This window comes from Bubalus kerabau, chromosome 5, assembly GCF_029407905.1.
Source record: "Bubalus kerabau isolate K-KA32 ecotype Philippines breed swamp buffalo chromosome 5, PCC_UOA_SB_1v2, whole genome shotgun sequence".
NCBI classification, from domain to species: domain Eukaryota; kingdom Metazoa; phylum Chordata; class Mammalia; order Artiodactyla; family Bovidae; genus Bubalus; species Bubalus kerabau.
Window position 1 is genome coordinate 73,192,282 of NC_073628.1, and position 23,935 is coordinate 73,216,216.

The 23,935-nt window shown below is 39.0% G+C and overlaps 1 protein-coding gene across 1 annotated transcript in view; it reads right to left on the reverse strand.

Moving 5' to 3' along the window:
• The window catches only part of USH2A (usherin), a 1,013,951-nt gene that overhangs the window by 323,286 nt on the left and 666,730 nt on the right, over nt 1–23,935 (reverse strand). Inside the window, exons 42-43 of the mRNA XM_055581875.1 lie at nt 1,834–1,984; nt 1,084–1,226 (exon numbers count right to left, since the gene is read on the reverse strand). Of these exons, the coding sequence (XP_055437850.1) occupies nt 1,084–1,226; nt 1,834–1,984 (294 nt within the window). The remainder of the gene's footprint in view (nt 1–1,083; nt 1,227–1,833; nt 1,985–23,935) is intronic.

The following is a 23,935-nucleotide window of genomic DNA, read 5'->3' on the forward strand; positions in this document are numbered from 1 at the left end:
GTGCTGATAATTTACTAAATGGTACCCTTGATGTGTCCTTGTGAAGTACCCAGCCTGGATGTGTCCTTGTGAAGTACCCAGCCTGTTCCCTGGGAGTAATTACAATTTGGGAGAAATGAAGGAAGTATTATATATTATTGCTCATGTGTGTGTGTGTGTGTGTGTGTGTGTTTAAGTAAGCATTAAGGAAGGCATATAGTTCTGATTCTATCTCATTTAAGGTCTTATTCTCACTAAAATAATATAATTAAGGATATTGTAGACATAAAAGAATCTATCTCATATACAATTGATATTGTTTCATATACTGTGCCTTTTGAGATTAATATCCAGCCTTTTGAAAGTCACTTGGGTCCTGATTGAATATAGAGCTAGAATGGCAATTGGCCAACAGAGCAACATCTTTGAAGAAGCTTCTGATTAAAAGACTTGACAAGATTAACCCTAAAAACCTCATTGTTCAAAGATACAGTGTCCTCCTTCACTCTGTATAGCTTGATTTAATTTCTAACTTTTCTAAAAAGTTATACTTCCATATATATGCTTTTTCAAGAGGCAATCTGTATAAAACTCAATATGATAACCATGTATTTCTTTTCTCTATATAACCTAGTTAAAAAAATATATATATGCAAATGTAAGTCTTCCATAAAAATCTAGAAAATTTCCTGTATTGGTTGAATAAGACAATCCCAATCTCTAATGACCTCTAAGCATCCTTATGAAGTAGGGTCCATATTTCATGTTCTTCTGCAGAGAACACTCGCAATACTTGGCCATAGAATAGACAAGGATAACATTTTCCTTTCAGGACACCTACATTTACCCTGAAGGACTGCATGGGGCCATATCATAATTTACTGTGAATTATGTCTTCCTGTCAGTAGGCCTAACTCTCCAACCCTCTAAATCCACATTTTTCTTCTTTCTGGAGACTCTGACCACCCTGGTCCTGGAAAAGATTACTGTCACTCAATATCAAGAGAATACAGGAGGCTTATTTCTTTGTTTTGGAAAAAATTAAAGACTTTAAGATGTGCTATGGCAGAAGATATTCAGCTGTGTGTTTTTCAGACCACTTACTGTCCTCTGCAGTGATGAACGGAATCCAAGAGCTATGGGCACTGCCAAATCCATTGGAGGCAACCAACCGAAATTCATACTCTGTGTATGGTTGGAGATCTCTCACTTCGTAGTTTAACGATGCAGAAGGATTGGAAAATAGCCTATATGAAGAATGAAATCCTAAAATTAGGAAGGCTGAGACATTCAAAGAAATTTTAACAAAAGTAAATTTTTATTGTAAAGAATTTTCAGGGGGTGTCAATGTACCTCTCAGTTCTGCAATTTTCTGTCTTCACATGATATCTCTTTTAAAATAAGTAGCTATTTGGCTAAGGGTTTGTATAATTCCATTTATATGAAATGGAAATTTTATTAATATGGAGTAAATTCTAATCTTGAGACTGACACATGGAATTTGTGGAATAAGTATTATAATTTTGTAGCCATAATTAGGCAGCAGTTTTTGTGGGGTTCTGGTATACACTTGCTTTTGGCATATACATGTGTTCATGCAAAGGCTGAAGTAATCTTATTTTAAGCAAATAAGATAATTATTTGGCAAAGCAAATAATTATCTCCTACGGTACTGGTTGGGGTGTTTGTGTGTGTGTGTGTGTGTGTGTGTGTTTATTGGATCTTTTAAAAGGGGGACTTTATTTGTTGCAAATGAGAACTGACCTACCTATTGTTACAAAGTTAACGTAAAGTGAATGAATGGCAAAACTGTATAACCCAGATGACACAAGGATGGACAAGTAGAATGCTCACTCTAGAAACCCATGGGTGGAGTGGCCAGGCCTCATCTGGAGTTGGTATCTGGGAGAGCCGGGGGCGTTGTTCCGAGCTGGTGTAGACCAGACAACCTGAAGACTGGTTGGAGTGGCAGATGAAAGCCTCGGAGGCAGCACGCCATCTGGAGCTGTCGAAAAACACAGATGAATTAGAGCAGAGAAAACTGTGGAGAACATATGCTGGATGGAATCGAAATGCTCCATATACTGGAAAAACTGTTCCTCAGGATCAACAACAATGTTAAACATGGTCCATTTAATTTAACATTTTCATTCCTGAACTACTGTACTTCCTCATTGTTCATTTCAACACAATTACATGAATATTTCCATCTTAAAAGCCAGCCCCCAAAGAGCAAGACAAATGAACACACAGCACATCCGCACCTGTACTTCTGTTCCTCTAATTTAAAACATGGAGGGGATTTAGTGAAGCAAATATTAAAATACCTTTTTAAATTTAACTCTGCTCAACAATCAAGCAGTTGAACAGTGAAGGAGTCCAGATCTTTTATTTCTTCCACTGATGTGACCATTGTCTCTTTAATCATACCATGATCACAAAGACAATCAATTTTTTTTTTCCTGAGGAAGGTTTATTAAAAATTTTATTTTTCTACAATGAAAGTAGCACATTTCAGTCTTAATTGTTATTTATGAAAATGTAAAAACTAACCTTCTTTCTCCATGTGTTGCACACAGTCAATTGCCCCTTCTCACAGTGATGCTGCCTTTATTCAAATATGTTACAAGTTGGGATACAGATGTTTTCTAGTCTAGTTGAACCTGGCAAATTATTCCTGAATTCAGGATACCAGCTTGATAAAACCTATCAGGGAAATCTATCTGGATAGTCCTAGAAGGCCTAACAGAAATAAGTGAAGCCTATTCTATTAAAAATTAAATTAAAAAACAAACAAGATTCTGGTTATTAATTTTTCTAATAGGTGTAATTTGAATGAACCTGTCATATCAGAGTGTGTTCTAAAGCTTGTCAGAAACTCTAAAGCAAATCAAGCACAGCTCAATGCCTTTAGGAAAATCACCAGACAACTCTGAGCTTATGTTTCTTGTCTTTAAAATGGGGGTAACACTTTGCCTTTTCAGGATGGTTGTGAAGATCAAAGAAATGTAAATAAATCACTTTTTTTGAGGTCCTGGTAATTATTAATTGTTAGCTATTGTTATTATTATATTGGACTAGTCTGTACTTCCCTTAGCATAATTTAAGTACTACTACAATGCAATTTTGGGGGACATTCTGATTACTGTACTATAAATTCTTAATAACCAAGGATTACTCAAAGCCATTGCTGAAGGAGGATAAAGAATCAAAATGATGAAAACAACTATCAGGGTTCATTTTTAGCTTCCATTTACACATAACCTGATATGGTGTCTGACTTTTATATACTCTCCAATGTGGGAGAGCTGGCTTATGAACTATGAAGCTAATGAATGACAGTGATGAGAATGGAAGAAGTAGAATCCATGTCTCATCAGTCTGTTGGAAGAGTTCTGATTTCATCCATAATTCACTAATTTATTCAGTAAACACTTATTGAGCCTCTATTATGAGCAAAGTAGTGTCCTTTGTATGCAGGGTTAACAACACTGAGTTCAACAGACATGGCCCCTGACCCTATGGAACTTATGTAAACAGAGGGACCCAGTGATGAACAAACAGAAGCCACATATCCTACCAGGTGGCACTCAGTGCTCAGGTGAAGAGTAAAAAAGGGTGCATGATGAGAAAATCAAAAGGAGTGTGGGTTTTAGTTGGCACACAGTAATTCAGATTAGACAGGAGAGCCATAGGAAGAAAATGTCATTAGGTGACATTAGAGCAAAGACCTTAGTGATATAAGTCATGAGAATGTCTGGGGGCATAGCAATCCAGGCAGACAGCAGTCATGGCAAAGGCAGCGAGGAAGGGAAAGTACAGACGGTGTGTAAGGAACAGTCAGAAAGGCCAGTGTTGCTGAATCAGACTAAGGAAAGGGAGAGGAAGGGAAGCTGGAGAGAGAGGCAGCATCTAGAGCTCTTAGACCTTCCTAGGGCAAAGGAGAAAAGGAAAGATATAAGCATCTGAATGCAGAGTTCCAAAGAATAGCAAGAAGAGATAAGAAAGCCTTCCTCAGTGATCAATGCAAAGAAATAGAGGAAAACAACAGAATGGGAAAGACTAGAGATCTCTTCAAGAAAATTAGAGATACCAAGGGAACATTTCATGCAAAGATGGGCTCGATAAAGGACAGAAATGGTATGGACCTAACAGAAGCAGAAAATATTAAGAAGAGGTGGCAAGAATAAACAGAGGAACTATACAAAAAAGATCTTCAAGACCCAGATAATCACGATGCTGTGATCATTTTCTTAGAGCCAGACATCCTGGAATGTGAAGTCAAGTGGGCCTTAGAAAGCATCACTACGAACAAAGCTAGTGGAGGTGATGGAATTCCAGTGGAGCTATTTTAAATCCTGAAAGATGATGCTGTGAAAGTGCTGCACTCAATACGCCAGCAAATTTGGGAAACTCAGCAGTGGCCACAGGACTGGTAAAGGTCAGTTTTCATTCCAATCCCAAAGAAAGGCAATGCCAAAGAATGCTCAAACTACCACACAATTGCACTCATCTCACACGCTAGTAAAGTAATGCTCAAAATTCTGCAAGCCAGGCTTCAGCAATACATGAACCGTGAACTTCCAGATGTTCAAGCTGGTTTTAGAAAAGGCAGAGGAACCAGAAATCAACTTGCCAACATCCGCTTGATTGTCAAAAAGGCAAGAGAGGTCCAAAAAAAAAATCTATTTCTGCTTTATTTACTATGCCAAAGCCTTTGTCTGTGTGGACCACAATAAACTGTGGAAAATTCTGAAAGAGATGGGAATACCAGACCACCTGACCTGCCTCTTGAGAAACCTATATGCAGGTCAGGAAGCAACAGTTAGAACTGGACATGGAACAACAGACTGGTTCCAAATAGGACAAGGAGTACGTCAAGGCTGTATATTGTCACCCTGCTTATTTAACTTATATGCAAAGTACATCATGAGAAATGCTGGGCTGGAAGAAGCACAAGCTGGAATCAAGATTGCCAGGAGAAATATCAATAACCTCAGATATGCAGATGATACCACCCTTATGGCAGAAAGTGAAGAGGAACTAAAAAGCCTGTTGATGAAAGTGAAAGAGGAGAGTGAAAAAGTTGGCTTAAAGCTCAACATTCAGAAAACAAAGATCATGGCATCTGGTCCCATCACTTCATGGGAAACAGATGGGGAAACAGTGCCAGGCTTTATTTTTTGAGCTCCAAAATCACTGCAGATGGTGACTGCAGCCATGAAATTAAAAGACGCTTACTCCTTGGAAGGAAAGTTATAACAACCTAGATAGCATATTCAAAAGCAGAGATATTACTTTGCCAACAAAGGTCCGTCTAGTCAAGGCTATGGTTTTTCCAGTGGTCATGTATGGATCTGAGAGTTGGACTGTGAAGAAAGCTGAGGGCCAAAGAATCGGTGCTTTTGAACTGTGGTGTTGGAGAAGACTCTTGAGAGTCCCTTGGACTGCAAGGAGATCCAACCAGTCCATCCTAAAGGAGATCAGTCCTGGGTGTTCATTGGAAGGACTGATGCTGAAGCTGAAACTCCAATACTTTGGCCACCTCATGTGGAGAGTTGACTCATTGGAAAAGACCCTGATGCTGGGAAGGATTGGGGGCAGGAGGAGAAGGGGACGACAGAGGATGAGACGGCTGGATGGCATCACCAACTTGATGGACATGAGTTTGAGTAAACTCCCGGAGTTGGTGATGGACAGGGAGGCCTGGCGTGCTGTGATTCATGGGGTCACAAAGAGTCAGACACGACTGAGCGACTGAACTGAACTGAACTGACCTGAGGGCCACACCTTAGAAGCCACAATAAGGACTTTGGATTCCATTGTAAATAGGGTTGGGAGCTATGACAGGGTTTTTCATCAAGGAAACATCCTGATTCTAAACAAATAAAGGCCATTCTGTGCTAAGTGAGGGAGGCATGGGGGCAAGGCTGGAAGCAGGGAGGTTACCCACTGCAGTCATCCAGGGCTAGCAGATGACAGCAGATTAGGTTCAAATGCCAGCAGTCGAGATGGCGGCATATTTTACGGATCAGTTGAGTGTGGCATGTGTTGCTGGTAGACAATAAAGGAGTGAAAGATGATGCCACATGTTTGGCCCAAACATCCAGGTGAATGGCTCCTGAGAGGAGAAATGGGATGTGGAGGAGATTCAAGAGTTCTTTTGTCTATGCTACATTTAAGAAGTTTACTACATAACTTCAGCGCTATACCAAGAATGAATTCACAGACATGAGACTAGATAGGAATTGTCGATCAATGTCTATGTGGTATTTCATGGCTGAGACTTGAAATCAACAAGGGGATGAGTGCAGATAGAGCGAGTGGAGAAGAGATCTGAGCACTGAGGCTTGGGATGCACCACAATTTTGAGAGGGGTAGGTGAGCCTCTTCAATAAAGGAGATTTACTTACAGGAGGGATCAGTAAGATAAGGGAGAAGTTAAGAGAAAGTGCACCCTAGGAGCCAAGTAAAGACAGTGTCTCTGAAAGGAAGGACGGATCGATTCTGTCAAATGCACTGAGTTTAAGAAAGGAAGAGACTAAGAATTAAGCTTTGCATTTGGCCAATTGGACATGACCTTGCTAAGAACAGACACAGTGCAGTGGTGGGTGTGGGAGTCTGGGGAAAACTGAGACAAGAGTGAGCTGATACAATGAGCCTAGAAGACTTCTGCGGGATTGTGTTCTAAAGGAAGAAGAAAATGGGGCATCACTTAGAGAAGCTTCTGGTATCAGGGGAAGGTTTTCTAAATACTGGAAGAAGTTGCAGCATTTACATGCTTCGTGGGATGATCCAGAAGAGATTGAGGGAGATGATAATGTAGGTGAAAGAAGAATAATTAATCACCAGAGCCAGGTCCTTATGTGTGAGTCAGAGAAAGGTGAAACAGGGTATATGACAAGTGAGCTGAGAGCCAGTGGACATGGGCTGTGGAATAGAGCAGGGATGGCCCACCACTGGTGCAGAAGTGAACAAAGCCCCAGGCTGCAGATACAGAGATAGGTAGATCTGGTGATGGGAACACAGCAAAGATCTCTTCTGATGGTGTCCATTTTCCAGTGAGCAAAATAAAAGCAAATGCATCCACCCAGTGCCAAAGTATGAAGATGAACTGGGTGCTTGAACAGAGGGGAAAAAATGGTACGAAGTAGTTTTTTCAGGTGTGGAAAGGGGACATACCTAGGAAATGGAATAAGATGGCTGGCTGTCCATGGCCAGATACTCAGTAACTTAACTACAAATCTTTGGCTTGAGGGACATTTGTCGCTAAAGACTTTTAAAGTGATGTTTTATCTTTGAACACAGTTATAATAATGATGATTTCTTATTTGATATATATTCTTTCATTGATGTATAAAAATTCACACATATCAAAAGAGCTTGGGCATAAAATATTGTGCAGATTTCATATAATGTATAACATAAAACCACGCCCTTTGTTTGGTTGTTTTTTTGTCTAATTTTTCTGTCAAGGAGTATAATATCACTGACAATTCAAATTCTGAAGAAGACAGCTCTGATAAGTCATCAGCATGAAAAAATATTAGAGTTTTAAATATTGACACCAAAACATCCTTCAAGTGTTAGGAACTGCTTCACAGTGCTGTCAAGGAATTAAAAAATGCCCAGAAGAGGCTCCATAATAATAATAATAATAATGTATCGTGGATTCTCTTTTGAGTGATAACAAGAAAATGTGCTCCATTTAATTGGTCACACTCTGATTATATAGAATCCCCAAATATTTCCTAACAAAGTGATCATCTTGAATTATTGACATAGAACTATTCATTCTACCTGCTTTCAGTAACACTGAGTGCTGAAAACCTTTTTTCTCCTCTGGTTAACCCCTTTTATCCTAGGCCTATTCCTCTGAGGGTCCTTAGCATCAAAGCAATAACTGGGAACCAGCCATAATTCCATTCCTGGTTTCTTAACACAAGAGCCGTGTATCTATCAGCTTGATATATTGTCTCCAAGATGCTATGTTGCTCAAAAAGCTTCTCTCAAGTTTAATATGACCCTCACGAGGCAAGCACTCCACAGACAACCTCCTGAATCAACACATCTTGTCCAGTAAATACTAATTCTGCACGGCAACTGGATAAAAGAGCTAGCCCAATCTATAAATTCAAGCAAGAGCGTTCTTAGTAAAATTTCAAATTCAACCTCTTTTGGAAGGCAAAATGTATACAGAACATGAAGCAATAAATTAAATCACAGACTGGACTAGCCTAGTTGGTATAATCTTTTGAATGTCTGATTTTATTAAACTTTTAAATGATGTACATGTGTAAACGCCCTCTTAAACAAACAAAATGCCCCAAACATTTGCTCCATACAGATTTATAGAACTCTTGAGGGGGAGCTCTGAAAAGCAGAACCAGAAGCTTTATTTTCACGTGGCCAGTGACTGCCAAAGCTATAGTGACCCACCCAAAGAGGAAACCTGTGGGGAGAAAACAAATTCAATGGGCTTCACAGGTGCACCAATGTCTCAGGAGAGTCCACCGACTTGTTACCACTACAGTGTGACTTTGGGGTGTATGTGTATGTGTAATTGGTATTAAATTCAAACCTGTAATAAAAGATACTGAATGCCACTCTGCACAAGGTTCTATACTGAGAGCAGGGAAAGGCAGAATAAATAGAAAGGGAGTTTAGAGCACCAAATACTGACACAAAAGAAAGCCATAACTCAAATAGCACAGAATGTGTATAGAGCGTAAAAGAGGTGTAAGTGCTTTAAGAGCTTTAGAAGTTAGAAGTTCACAACCAAATATGCACTGGACCTTGGGTTTCAGAGGAACAGACACGGTCATGGGGCTTTGTTAGGCAGTCACATGGACTCATTTTGTCCTCAGGCTAATCCAGGGCCCAAGACTTGCACCATCTCTGCCCACGCTCACTCCAAGCAGATGTCCTGCTTCCTAGTGGTTTCACTTGAAATCTGACTTCATCCCAGCCCAAACTACTTTCTGATTTCAAAGACTTGATTGTTGGCAGCCTCATTTAGGTCTCCCTGTTAGCATGAGGGAAACCATGGCCTTTCATCTCTATGCATCCTGGCTGCATTGCTGAATAGCCTGGCACATAGTCAAAATCCTTGGAGTACACATTTTCCTCTCATTTTCTGAAATAGCTACATATGAGCAAGGATTTTAAATTCTAGTTTCCAGAGTGGAAAATTAAAGTTCAGACACATCTATTGAGTCGTTGAGTCATAAACAAATTGAAAACAGAAGGCAAGACTCCATTTCCAGTCACTAAACCATATGTCATTAAAAAAGATATTAATTATGAGGAATATGCAGATGTGCTAACAAATGGACAGTCAACCTCGAGCACAAGGACGTACAAATAGAGCAGCTTTAAACAGTGACGAGTAGGTTAAAACAGATTTAATGTTCACCAAAGAGTCTCTCATAAGAGCTAACTTTTGCAACACATACTGTGTGCCAGGCTCTTTAACACAATTATTTCTAATCCTTGGAATTACACCATGAAATTGTAGCATTATCTCTCCAAAGTATAGATAAAGCATCTGAGGCTCACAGGTTTCATATTTTATCTCAAATCATGAAACTGGTTGCTGGCAGTGTGAGGATTTAAACAGGGACTGGTTAAGTTCAAGGACAGCGCTCTTAATTTTACACCACAAAACAGCCTGTTCTAGTAGGTGATTTATAATAGAGAATAAATATTAAACACATTGAGTAAACATGAAAGAAAACCATTTACAATATTAAATAGATTAGTTTTTGTAAAGATTGGATTTACTTTCTGTCCAAGTCATATTCTTAAACAGTACTTTTCTGGTCTTCTTTATCACAGCATCTCCTTATTATCTACAAGGAACCTCACACAGAACTACTAGCACAAATCTGCTAGTTCTCAAGAATCAGTTAAAGCCAGAAATTCAGTAAAATGCAACACAGAGAGGTCTTTACATTAGTACAAGAAATACATTTTTAAATATTATGTGTTATCTACAGGTATGCCATGGAAGTGACCACAGAATGGTCAACACATTTTAAATTTGGAGGACAGCTAACTATCAAGTCTAACTTTCTATCAAATAAAGGATTCTTGCCTAAAACATCCCAGAAAAGTGGTATTCAGGTGTCTGTCTATTCATTACCAGTGATAGGAAAATACTTGCCTCCTAAGTTTCCCCATTACATTATTACTCTTGTTGGTTAGCTGTTTCTGAGATAGGGAGTGTGGGTGCTCAGTCACGTCAAACTCTCTGCAACCTCGTGGACAGTAGCCCACCAGTAATCCTCTATCCATGGGATTTTCCAGGCAAGAATGCTGGAGTGGGTTGCCATTTCCTCTTCTAGGGGATCTTCCTGACCCAGGGATTGAACCCACGTCGTTTGTGTACCCTGCATTGGTAGGTGGGTGTTTTTCATTACTAGTGCCAGCTGGGAAGACCCTGAGGTAGAGCTAAAAATATGTTATTTCTACAAAACTTATGGTGAATATACTCTTTTGTCTATATCAGGACCTTCTGAGAATAAAACAGGGTACTATAAATAACCAACATGGATGCACTGAGCTGGAGCAGGCTCGAAACAGTGACAACCTTGAGCAGTGGGTACATGTGGTTGTTCCTGCTAATGACACTGAGCTCTTTGGGACCTTCTCTGTGAGTCCCTGAGAAAAAGCTGGTATTACCACTAGGGACAGAACTTCAGGCATTTTTAACCAGTAGTCCTCTTTTCCCCATAGTACACCAAAGTAATGGTAATATAAACTATTTGAGAACAGAGATCTGTTTTTCATTTTTGTTGATAAACTTTAGAGCGCTTAACAAATTTTGAGAACTCAGTCTGTCTGCCCATCTGTGTGTGCTCAGTCGCGTCTGACTCTTTCAACCCCATGGACTGCAGCTCTAGGGGCTCCTTCATCCATGGAATTTTCCAGGAAGGAATACTGGAGCGGGTTGCCCTTTATTGCTCACCAAAAATGATTAAAGAAAATGATTGGTTCTTGTGGAACTAAACAGTGACCCCTTTTAAAAGCATGAATTTTTCTAGCTACAAAATATGTTCATGATAGAAAATTTGAAAATTACCAAAGAAAATGACACTATCCATACTGATACTACCCAGAAATGGCCATTTTTATACTATTGAAGATTCTTGTCTTTCTTCTTATTCCACACATAATTAAAAAGCATTATGCTCAATGTTTCTAATATGTTATTTTGTAAACTTTGCTTTATAATATATAGTGAAAATTTCCATGCCATTAAATAGTTTTAGTAACATAATGTTTCAAAATAATTGCATGTAGTATTTCTACAAATGTAGAACACTCACTTAAAGCTGGTATTGATGTAGAACAACATCATTTTTGATATTGTAATATTCCAGTTCAGTTCAGTCACTCAGTCATGTCTGACTCTTTGTGACCCCATGAATCGCAGCACGCCAGGCCTCCCTGTCCATCACCAACTTCCAGAGTTCACTCAGACTCACATCCATCGAGTCAGTAATGACATCCAGCCATCTCATCCTCTGTCGTCCCCTTCTCCTCCTGCCCCCAATCCCTCCCAGCATCAGAGTCTTTCCCAATGAGTCAACTCTTCGCATGAGGTGGCCAAAGTACTGGAGTTTCAGCTTTAGCATCATTCCTTCCAAAGAAATCCCAGGGCTGATCTCCTTCAGAATGGACTGGTTGGATCTCCTTTCAGTCCAAGGGACTCTCAAGAGTCTTCTCCAACACCACAGTTCAAAAGCATCAATTCTTCAGCACTCAGCTTTCTTCACAGTCCAACTCTCACATCCATACATGACCACTGGAAAAACCATAGTCTTGACTAGACGGGCCTTTGTTGGCAAAGTAATGTCTCTGATTTTCAATATGCTATCTAGGTTGGTCATAACTTTTCTTCCAAGGAGTAAGCGTCTTTTAATTTCATTTAAATTCAATAAATGCACCTTTAGTTTTGCTTTTCAGAATTATTGTGTCAATAGGGACGAATGGTACTACCATTTCAGATATGAGCTGACAAACTGCTTTCCAGAAACTTGTATTTATTTACTCCTATAGTAATGGACTGTGAAGAATGCTGAGTGCCGAAGAATTGAGGCTAGTCCATCCTAAAGGAGATCAGTCCTGGGTGTTCATTGGAAGGACTGATGCTGAAGCTGAAACTCCAATACTTTGGCCACCTCATGTGAAGAGCTGACTCATTGGAAAAGACTCTGATGCTGGGAGGGATTGGGGGCAGGAGGAGAAGGGGACGACAGAGGATGAGATGGCTGGATGGCATCACCGACTTGATGGACATGAGTTTGGGTGAACTCTGGGAGCTGGTGATGGACAGGGAGGCTTGGCGTGCTGCAATTCATGGGGTCACAAAGAGTCGGACAGGACTGAGTGACTGAGCTGAACTGAACTGATCATAAGGTATGAATGATTCATTTCCCAGTATCTCCAACAGAGTGAATATTTCATATATGTGTATATTTAAGTATGACTGTATATACAATACATAATAATGCAAGTATGTAGCATTAGAAACATTAGTATGCAATTAAATATATGCAAGTGTATATTAAAAATAGACATTTAATATTGTTATACAATATACTGTATAGGTATATAAAATATATAAATATAACACTATTTTATATAGTTATTATGTAAGATAGGACATGAAAAAAAAGTGAATGTTGCTCAGTCATGTCCAACTCTTTGTGACCCCATGGGTTATAACCTGCCAGGCTACTCTGTCTATGAGATTTCCTAGGCAAGAATATTGGGGTGGGTTGCCATTTCCTTCTCCAGGGATCTTCCTGACCTGGGAATCAAACCCGGGTCTCCTGCATTGCAGGTGGATAATTTATATAAAGAAATAAAAATTGACAAGTGTCTACTTATAAGCTAGGCAGTATCCTATGCTCTGGAAATACATTAAGTTAAATAAGTTAAAACAGTTTTTTTAAGGAGAGAGAGAAAAAAGACACAAAAAAAGAAATGATTGTATTTTCCCCCCACTTTTTATGAGTAGTTCTTTTCCCTCCCCCAGCTTCATCGAGGTATAATTGACAATAAAACTGTATATTTAAAGTGTAACGATGTGATGATTTCATAGATGTATACATTGTGAAGTGATGATCACAAACGAGTTAATTAACACACCCATCACCTCACAGTTACCTTTTGTGTGTGTGTGCAGTGAAAACATTTTAGTAACCAAGAAATATTTCTAGTATAAGGGATTGGGAGTGCTGAGGGAGGAGGTGGGAGAAAAGCTGACATTTTAGGTACGGTAGTTGGGGAGACTGTATTTGAGCAGGGATTTGCAAACAACTGGGGGACACACATCTCAGGCAGCCCCAAGATAAGGGCAAGCTGGGCCTGAGCCTTGAAGGCATTGTGGCTTGAGCCCAGCAATCAAGGCAGAAGCTGGTAGGAAATGAATGCGTTCAATAACAGAGGTGGGGGTGCAGAGGGAGAAAGAGGGATGGCAAGCCCGAATACTAAATTTCAGGTCAGAATGACTGTCTGAGATTTTTCCGAGATGGGTCTATTGGAGAGCTGTGTTTAATACACACTGCATTCATCTGACCTTATAGCCAGACCATGAATTAAAAAGTGTGAGTATTATAATGTTTTTACAGTTCCCTGTGATTGCTCTAAGTGCCAAGCTGGGACTTGAACATGTGTATTTTGGTTTAAAACTCTATCCTTTTTCCTGTTTACCATGCAGCCTCCTGAGAACCCACTTACTGGTTCATGGATAGTGCCTTCTTGCTGTGTCTTCACATGGTGGAAGGGGGCAGGGAAGTTCTTTTAGACCTCTTTTACAAGAGTATGATCTCGTTTTTGAGGACTCACCTTTATGACCTTCGAAGGTCCCACCTCCTAATACCATCACATTGGGTGTAATGTTTCAACATACAGATTTGGGGAAGCCACAAATATTCAGACCATAGCAGATAAGCCACTTGCACAAGAGCATACAGTTAATAAGTGGTTAAACTGGCCATTTGAATCTAGCAACCTGTCTCCAAAACCCAAACTCCTATCACTTTAAGCAATGCCTTTTGAAGTGACTGTCTAAGCCAGAACCTTGCCCCTCCTCAGAAGCGCAGAGAGGGTTTTACCTCCTTTTCCTGCCTCTTCCCCATCTGTCCCCAGGCATCCAAATAACCAGCGCTGAGTGTGGACACTGCTTTGCAGAGTGAGAAATCTTATAGCTAGGAGGTTTTAAATGAAGATGTTTTTGAAGCTTATTTATTAAAAAAAAAATTTATGTCATTCTAATCTTGAGGATGCTTATGTGGGATTAGAGATTTGGAAAAATAGCCTTTTTTTAGCCTGTCTCAGATTCTCAGATTTAAAAAAACTTTTCCTCTCTTGTCAAGGCAACTTTAGTTCTGAAAGCTCCCAGAAAGGTCTCCAGAGAAAAATAGCAAAACAAGATGCTTAGCAAGGGCTGCAGGTTTTATGGATCTATGTTAAAGAAATGATGACATTTTCTCAAGGTTGTCACTGGGGTTATAGAGAAGTATTTAGGACAAAAGCCCTGACTAAACAGCATGTGCATAAAATAAAAATTTTGTTAAAAAGTATATCATTTACTTCTCAACCCAGGGATGAAATAATGGAGTACATTGTTGAATAAAACCCAAAGATGATATAACATTTACCTTTGGTCTCTCACTGACTCATTTGGACCTGCGTTTCTGAGGGAAACCTAAAACCCCACCAGAACATTTTATCAGTGTAAGACTACCTCAATCAAAATTGGTGCAAATATTTGTCAAAAGTAATACAAAACCCAATTGGCAGATCTCACCCTGGCTCTAGTTATCGTTCTTTATGAAATGAAAAACTAACCTCATGTTCACTAAGAATGCTTTAATTAGAATGGAAAGGAAGCAGGAATATTCCCGACTACAGTTTATAATAAGAATAATACAGAAAGGGGTGGCAGGGGTGAGGCAAGGGCACCAGAATAAAAAGACTCCACTGAATACTAATTGCTGTTGACCATTTTGAGAAATGGAAGACTCCACTTCACATTAGCATCCACAGGACCAAAGCATCATACCTCTATCTTCATTTCCCTTTGTGCTTAAGACTGAAGAGTGGCCTAAAATTACTCTGCAAGACACTTTCAGTGAATTTGCGAACCAGGAAACATCAGACAGACAGAAGTTATCCTCTGCTAATTTTGAAATACTCCAAAGCTGGGAATGCTGTAGTTCATTGTGTTCAGAGAAAAATATGGATTTTGAATTTCATTAGACACATTATTTGTTCTGGTAGGGGTGGAACTGTCACTTTGTCAGACTAATTAGGGGCTTTAAAGTTGGTGGTCATAATGTCCAGAAGAATTTTTTTTTTTTTTTTTTGTTACTTCTCAAGCTACCAACCAGAGCATTTCTTTCTCCTTGCAGAGATATCCTAGATTCAGACACTCTATTTAAACCTTTGCTTTTGACATTTGAGTTCATCTTAGTATTCCTAATAGTATTTCCTAGTCTTTCTATTATTTTGAATACCATGATATTCACCCAAATTAGTTTCTAGGCAGCATAGATTAAGTCCCTTTTCCTTGAGAATCTGATTATTTGAGCCCATTAATGTAGAATATATCTTCAAATGGAAAAATAATTTAAAGTACACACAGAAATATTAGTGGACTATCTTATTTTTAGTTAAAATATTACTCACTTTATTTTAAATAACTCTCTAAAAAAGTTCCCCTTTACAAAATTAAATTAGATACACATAGCAAGGTTAATAAGCAATTTAGCAATGAGTAAATTCAATCTAGGTCAAAGCCACTCTCTTTAGAAAAGATGCACCAAACGTTCCTTTATTGAGTGTCTAAGAACCATAGTAGAACAAGCAAAGAAAAAACTTAGGTAGTTAAACTACTATATTTAAGAATCAGACTCTTTCTTATGGTACTACTGAACCTACTTGCTCTTGTGGGATAGAATCAAGAACCAAGAAATAAAGGAATCTTTGATTAACTGACAAAATTTTAGACATTTAATGATCAAAAAACCAGAGAGGATTGGTTATAAAAGTCATCTTAACAATGGAATTGGATCTACTATTCATGTTGATTAATTCCTCAAGTAATAATCATATCTAGCCTTAAGACACTCAGATTATATATTGGTATCCCTTGCCTGAATAAGTCATTAATTTATCATTCTCTACCAGTGAAAATAAAACAGTAGTCATCAGAGGAATAAAAAATGCTTAAAGAGATCTAAGAACAGATTTCAGCTCTTAAATAGTATAATTAGAACCCAGAATTTGAAATAATAGAATGATGCTCATTTGACCAAAATTATGATTTATAACTATGTAATTTGGTTTATGAGGGAAAAAAAAATCTGTAATCAGACTATTAGTGAGTTCTTTGTTTCAAGTAATTTAGCCACTGTGCTGTGCTAATACTTGGTTGCTCAGCCATATCCAACTCTTTGCGACCCCATGGACTTGAGCCAGCCAGACACCTCTGTCCATGGGGATTCTCCAGGCAAGAATACTGGAGTGGGTTGCCATGCCTTCTGCCAGGGGAATCTTCCCAACCCAGGGATCAAACCCAGGTCTCCTGCATTGCAGGCATATTCTTTACTGTCTGAGCTACCCGGGAGGCCCAATTTAGCCACACAAGTACTAATTGTGTAGCACTGGTATCAGAAGTATATGGAATTAATACCAAGGAATTTTGTCAGTTTTAGGTTTATGTACCTGGGAAATTCAGAAGTAGACAATACATGTATTAATATTAATAACCTTACTCTAATGTGTATGTAGCACAAATTACAATACCTCCTTTTGAAGACTAGCATGGTAATCAAGACATAGCTTTGCGGGGAAGAAGAAAGCATAGATCACCCCCAATTTCCAAGAATCTTCGATTAGTAATTTCAAAAATGATTATCGAGTATATTACATAAACATGACAGGATCTTCATCTTAAAATTTTAATCCAAATGCTTCCTGTACTTCAGAAATCAGTAGCCATTAAAAAGCAAGACGCCCCACTCCAGTACTCTTGCCTGGAAAATCCCATGGATGGAGGAGCCTAGTGGGCTGCAGTCCATGGGGTTGCTAAGAGTTGGACACAACTGAGCGACTTCACTTTCACTTTTCACTTTCATGCGTTGGAGAAGGAAATGGCAACCCACTCCAGTGTTCTTGCCTGGAGAATCCCAGGGACGGGGGAGCCTGGAGGGCTACCGTCTATGGGATCGCACAGAGTCGGACACGACTGAAGCGACTTAGCAGCAGCAGCAGTCTGTTGCTATCCAATCTTGTCATATATGTTGGGAGGCTATACCTTTGCAAAGTAATACACAATTATTATGTGACCAGCACTGTGCTACGTTCTTTGCATTCATTTATCATACATAATTTCCTCAGTGTCAAACTCATGAGGTACTTACTTACTACCATTTCTCCCACTTTATGGAAAAAAAGAAAGAGGCAAAATATGTATGATTGTATAACTTAATTTCTTAATTTTAGCTTATTCTGATTGATTTTAAAATCCACGATCTTAATCATGAGGGTAATTTGCTTGAGAGCCTGTATTCATGTGTGTGTGTGTTAATCCCTCAGTCGTGTCCGACTCTTTGTGACCCCATGGACTCTATCCTGCCGGGCTCCTCTGTCCATAGGATTCTCCAGGCAGGAATACTGGAGTGGGTTGCCATTTCCTTCTCCAGGGCATCTTCCTGACCCAGGGAACAAACCCAGGTCTTCTGCATTGCAGACATTTTCTTTACCATCTGAGCCACCAGGGAAGCCCATTTATGTATGTAGGAGTTACATATAAACAGTAGAGATATAGAATATGGAACTTTTGTCATACCATTCTTATCCTGTGTATAGTTTATGTGTTCCTCAAGTAACATGTAATCCCATATTTTCTCAGGAGGTAAAATTTGGCAAATATTATTTTTTTTTCCTAAGCAAGAAGGATTGACAAAAAGGTAAAAATTAAGTTCAGATTATCAATAATGTTTCACTGGTCCTAAAGTTAAGCTATTCTGAGAAAATTTCTTCCATATATTTAAATCTTGGAGATTTCAGAAGAGCTTGCATCCATTCAGTGGTTCTACTATAAGGACTGTGTTCAGCCATATCACCATCAGAGAGAATAGCAGAAATTACTGTATGTTTTATTAAAAACCTATTTTTGCCTCTCTTTCTCTTTTTAATCTTAAACTCTAATTTAGTTGTTGTTCCCTTAGGTACAAAGTACACAGTTCATAATTCATTTGATATAAAATGTCAGTTTAGATTCTTGTCTGTCTTTGATACAGGAGAAAAAACATGTACATTTCAATTTCTTCAATGCCAGAAATACCTGTAACAACCCCCCACTGTGTGTCTCAAAGACCTTTGTGTTAAATTAAACATCAAGATTCCAAAACTGTGGGGAAGGATATTTCCAAGACACAGAGTACAAATACATGAGACAGAGGGAGACAGCTAATGCCTCTCCTACCAGTGGAGTGATATCTCCCAGGGAGCATCTTTGATCCTCAAATTAGTTCTCACTTATAATTTAATATACCACAACCAGTCTGCTGTTTCCTTCCATGCAGCTTTCAGAGGCAATGGTTGGAATCATCAAGGAAAATCAACATTTCAATGTTTGGGGCTGGTTTAATTTTCAACCCAATTAGTAATAGTTTATGTGTATTTTGTGCTCTTTATGTATGACAATTTCCATTCTAGGGCACACACACACACTTCCTTTCTCCCTTAACCAAAATCCCCTGAGGACGGTTACCTGATGACAAAACTCCTTCTAAGATGAGCAAACGGAGGCCTAGGGAAGAGATCAATTTTCTGGGGTTCACGTGATCAATAAGTGGAAACACTGGGGAAGGTGGGTGGTGGTGAAGTTCAAAGTCATATAGTTTGACAGACCTGCAGTTGGTGTGCTTAACAAATGCATAGTTTAAGACACGTGCTTCTTTGATGAGAAAGTCAAATGTGAATGAGATTGAAGTCTTTTCTTGTGGATATACCTTCAACCTCAGACTTTCATGAGGAAAGTGTTCCCCCTTTCTGATGGCCAAGAAGACACACAAGGTCCTTCCTGTGGCCGTGCCAGGGAACGAGTCCCCTAAATGCTCATGCTGTTCACACTCCTGGGTTCTCCAATCTTCCACGTGGGATTAAGTGTCCTCATTTGATTGATATATACTTTTAATCTGCTCCTGAAAAATATTGTTTGTGAGGAGAGAAAAAGATTCTTCATTCTTTTTTTTTTTTTAACAAATATGGACATTCTTACTGTCTTTCAATGAGTTTAAAAATTTTTTCCAAAATTAACATATTAACATTACTAGATAAATTAAGACTCTCTTTACAAGAATGCAAATTCTGTATAAGAAGATCACATCTGTTCCTTTCCCTTGATATATAGAGGGCATTAATACAAGAAATTCAACTTTAATATGGGTTCAAAGAGAGGACCACTTAGTAATTAGCAATAATGATACCACTTTTCGACACTAATGTTTGGGGTAGATGTATCTGCACAAGTTCTGTACACGTCTCTGCAATAGCAATTCAAATATGAAAAAATAAATTTTCAATTATAAACCAGAGAAAGAAGTATATATTATAACTCGTCACTTGAAAGCTAAAAACAGAAAAAGTTTTGTTTTGTTTTTCAGAAAATTTAAGTGAGTCTTTTCTCCTAAATAGATTAATACAAGGTTACTTTAACATTCTCTTCTGCTAACCAGAGTTTATGTTAGATATAAATTCATGGGGGAGTATGAGAGAATTTGGCTAAAATACTTGATGGGAAGATAAGTGTTTAAACCCATACACTGAGAAAGAAAGCTCTCTACCTGGTCACCTTTGTAATATTGCTTCTGCTGAGGGCTTCATTGTAAGGCTATAAACATATCTGTTTTAACTGAATTTTCTCGTTAGACTATAAACTTTAAGAGTGTGTGTCTCGAAGCTGAGAATAACTCTTTAGTTTATTGGCAACAAGTTTTGAATACCTGATATTTCAACCAAATGAGACTGCTGAAATTGTATTTGGCATCACTGTAGACAAAGCCATATCTTCAGAATCCTGCTGACTACTGGAGTCTGGGAGTCTGTGCTACCTCAACCAAGAGAGGATAAGAGTGGTCAGTGGAAGATGTTTCAAATGAACAAGAATGCAGTGGCTTAGAATCAGGTTTCTGTAGCCAGTCTCTAGGTTTGAATATGTTCCGTGCCATTTATTTACTAGTTCTCTGACACCATGGAATTAGCTGCAAGACCATCTCTTTTCCTCAACTTCCTCATGTGTAAATAGGGATAACGGTAGTCCTTTCCTCATACAGTGTTTGAGAAATAAATGAATTAATATATGTAAAACAACACCTGCATCTATAAAGTACTATCTGAGTAGTCCCTACAGCAACAAACTGATTTTTATCAAATAAAAGGTAACATGATCTTAATTGTTCTCTAGATACATGGAAAACAACTTCAGCTAACTTTGTGGAGCTGTTATTTGTGAACTCTTAGAAGGAAAAGTCTTTTAAGTATAGGTTCTCAATAGCCAGCAAACCCTGGCTTCTGAAATAAGGATGTTACTGACTTGAGGAAACATTTAAGAATCCCACAGAGGAGGTGCAGTTACTCAGTTCAGTTGCTCAGTCATGTCTGACTCTTTGTGACCCCATGGACTGCAGTAAGCCAGGTTTCCCTGTCCATCAACAACTCAGCGAGCTTACTCAAAATCATGTCCATTGAGTCGGTGATGCCATCCAGACATTTCATCCTCTGTCATCCCCTACTTCCTCCTTCAATCTTTCCCAAAATCAGGGTATTTTCCAATGAGTCAGTTCTTCACATCAGGTGGCCAAAGTATTGGAATTTCAGCTTCAGCATCAGTCCTTCCAAAGAATATTTAGGACTGATTTCCTTTAGGATTGACTGGTTTGATCTCCTTGCAGTCCAAGGGACTCTCAAAAGTCTTCTCCACACCACAGTTCAAAAGGATCAATTCTTCAGCACTCAGCTTTCTGTATAGTCCAACTCTCACATCCATACATGACTACTGGAAAAACCATAGCTTTGACTAGACAGACCTTTGTTGGCAAAGTAATGTCTCTGCTTTTTAATATGCTGTCTAGGGTGGTCATAGCTTTTCTTTCAAGGAGTAAGTGCCTTTTAATTTCATGGCTGCAGTCACCATCTGCAGTGATTTTGGAGCCCAAGAAAATAAAGTCTGTCACTGTTTCCATTGTTTCCCCATCTATTTGTCATGAAGTGATGGGACCAGATGCCATGATCTTAGTTTTCTGAATATTGAGTTTTAAGCCACTTTTCCACTCTCCTCTTTCACTTTCATCAAGAGGCTCTTTAGTTCTTCTTCACTTTCTACCATAAGGATGGTGTCATCGGCATATCTGAGGTTATTGATATTTCTCTCAGAAATTTTGATTTCTGCTTGTGCTTCATCCAGTCTGACATTTCAAATGATGTACTCTGCATATAAGTTAAATAAGCAGAGTGAGAATATACAGCCTTGTCATACTCCTTTCCCAATTTGGAACCAGTCTGTTGTTCCATGTCCAGTTTTAACTGTTGCTTTTTGACCTGCATACATACATACACCTCTAGACTTCTCTAGAGGCAGGTAGGTGGTCTGGTATTCCCATCTCTTTAAGGATTTTCCACAGTTTGTTGTGATCCACACAGTCAAAGGCTTTGTTGTAGTCAATAAAGCAGAAGTAGATGTTTTTCTGGAACTCTCTTGCTTTTTATATGATCCAACAGATGTTGGCAACTTGATCTCTGGTTCCTCTGCCTTTTCTAAATCCAGCTTGCACATCTGGAAGTTCATGGTTCACACTAGACGCTCATTAAGGAAAATCCCCCAGACAGAGGAGACTCAGGCTGTCATTATACAGGCTTCCTTTCAGCAGATGTTCTGTGAAGGCACTGAAGAGCCATGGACATTCAGCCACAGTGTCTGCACAGGAGAGCCGCTTAATGCACCTCAGCTCACAAAACACCACACCTGTTTCTTCGTACCGCAAGTAGACTGAGCATCCCGAACTGGTCATCTGTGATATCTCTTCCTGCCCTACTCGGGGAGACTGTCAGCAACAAGCCAGCTCCCATCCATTGGAAAGGCTCCTGGCTTTGGTGTATCTAGAGTCAAAAACACGTTGAGTGTAGGGGCCCCTTCCACCTATTTTCACTCAATAATTCTGTCCCCCAGTGAGAGTGTAGCAGACAGCCATAGATAAGATCATGTCCTATGTTCTATCTGAAGGTATTTTAAAGATGATCTAGCTCAGTGTTTTTCAAATTTGGGCATGCATTCCAGCAACCCAAGGTGGGGGTGCACTGGACACCCTCATATATCTGCTTTCATTTAGCCCAATTAATTCATAATCATGGATATCATAGTGGCTATTTCCCCACTGATATCACAATGTATTCTCCATTAAGTTTTTTAAAAAATTATTCATTTATTTGTGGTTGTGTTGGGTTTTTGTTACTGTATGGGCTTTTTCTAGTAGCAGCAAGGGGGGGCTGCTTTTTAGTTGTGGAGCATGGCCATCTCGTTGTGGTGGCCTCTCTTGTTGCAGAGCATGGGCTCTGGAGTTGCGGCACGTGGGGTTTAGCTGCTCCACAGCATGTGGGATCTTCCCAGACCAAGGAATGAACCTGTGTCCCCTCTATTGACAGGTGGATTCTTATCTAAAGGACCACCAGGGAAGTCCCTCCTTAACTTTTCATGGAACCTTTAGACTCAGGATGATCTATATATCTTTATAGAGCTACAGTAGGGATCTTCTTGAAATTCTTAATGGAAAAAGATTGGAAATACAATCCTTAAGTGACTAAGGTACATAAAGGACTTATTTTACTTTTGTAAAAGTATTTATGCAGACAGGTAAATGCTCGTAGAATTTTATGCAAGACAGACATAGAGTCTGTCTATGATAACAAAGGAAAAAGAATAAGATGTTATTTTTAAAAAATAAAGCAAAAATTTCTTCAGGGCACTATAAAAATTCAAATAAAACTTCAAGTTGCTTTCAAACTGCAGAGCCAGTCAGACAGACATGATTTTTTTTTAACCTTAAAGTTATAGATAAACCTTTATTCCAAGATAAAAAAAACAGAAAGGGGAATTGTACTTATTCTTTTTAAAAATAGGATTTTTCAATATCAATGGAGCTTAAAGGGATAATATTTCCCACCCCTCTCCTCTGGTAAAGTAGAAGTGTGATTAATTTGTGTGTGTGTGTCTCTCTTGCCCCAGGATGCTCTAAAGATCGCACTTAATTGTGTTTTGGGACCTGTGTGTTTCTATATGAACCACATGAGAGTATGCAAATGTGCGAGGCCGGCAGCCCTTTGCTGGAGGCTTGTTGAGTCCACAATAAGCACACTTCAAAGTTCCCTCCATCTTCTCCCTGGCTCAGAAGTTAGTCCCTTTCTAAAGAGTTTTTATAAGCAGGAAGTTCATTGTCAAGATGATGAATACAGAAAGTGAGAAAAATCCCACAAATTATAAAATGGAAAAGTATCCTTCTCTTTGGCTTATGTAATTTTACAAACACACACACACACACACACACACACACACACGCAGAGTAGGGTAAATAAACTATCAATTCTAAGAAGGTGAAGGTAAGGTTTTTCATAAAAGGATTTGAGAGCTGTTTGAGATAGTTACAAATGCTTCGGTTTTATTCTCATAACATACTTGGAAGAAAGCACGGGTTCAACTAAATGGCCCTGGTATGTGTTTCCAAAAGTATACTACTTATTATGAATTTAAATACTTCATTGAATTTGCCTACCTCAGTACTCTGAACGAGTTGATTTTTCCAGGGGAAAAAGAGTAGCACATTTGGAAGACATACACAGGAGTAAAACATTCTGTACAGCTATTCTAAAGATTCATATGAAC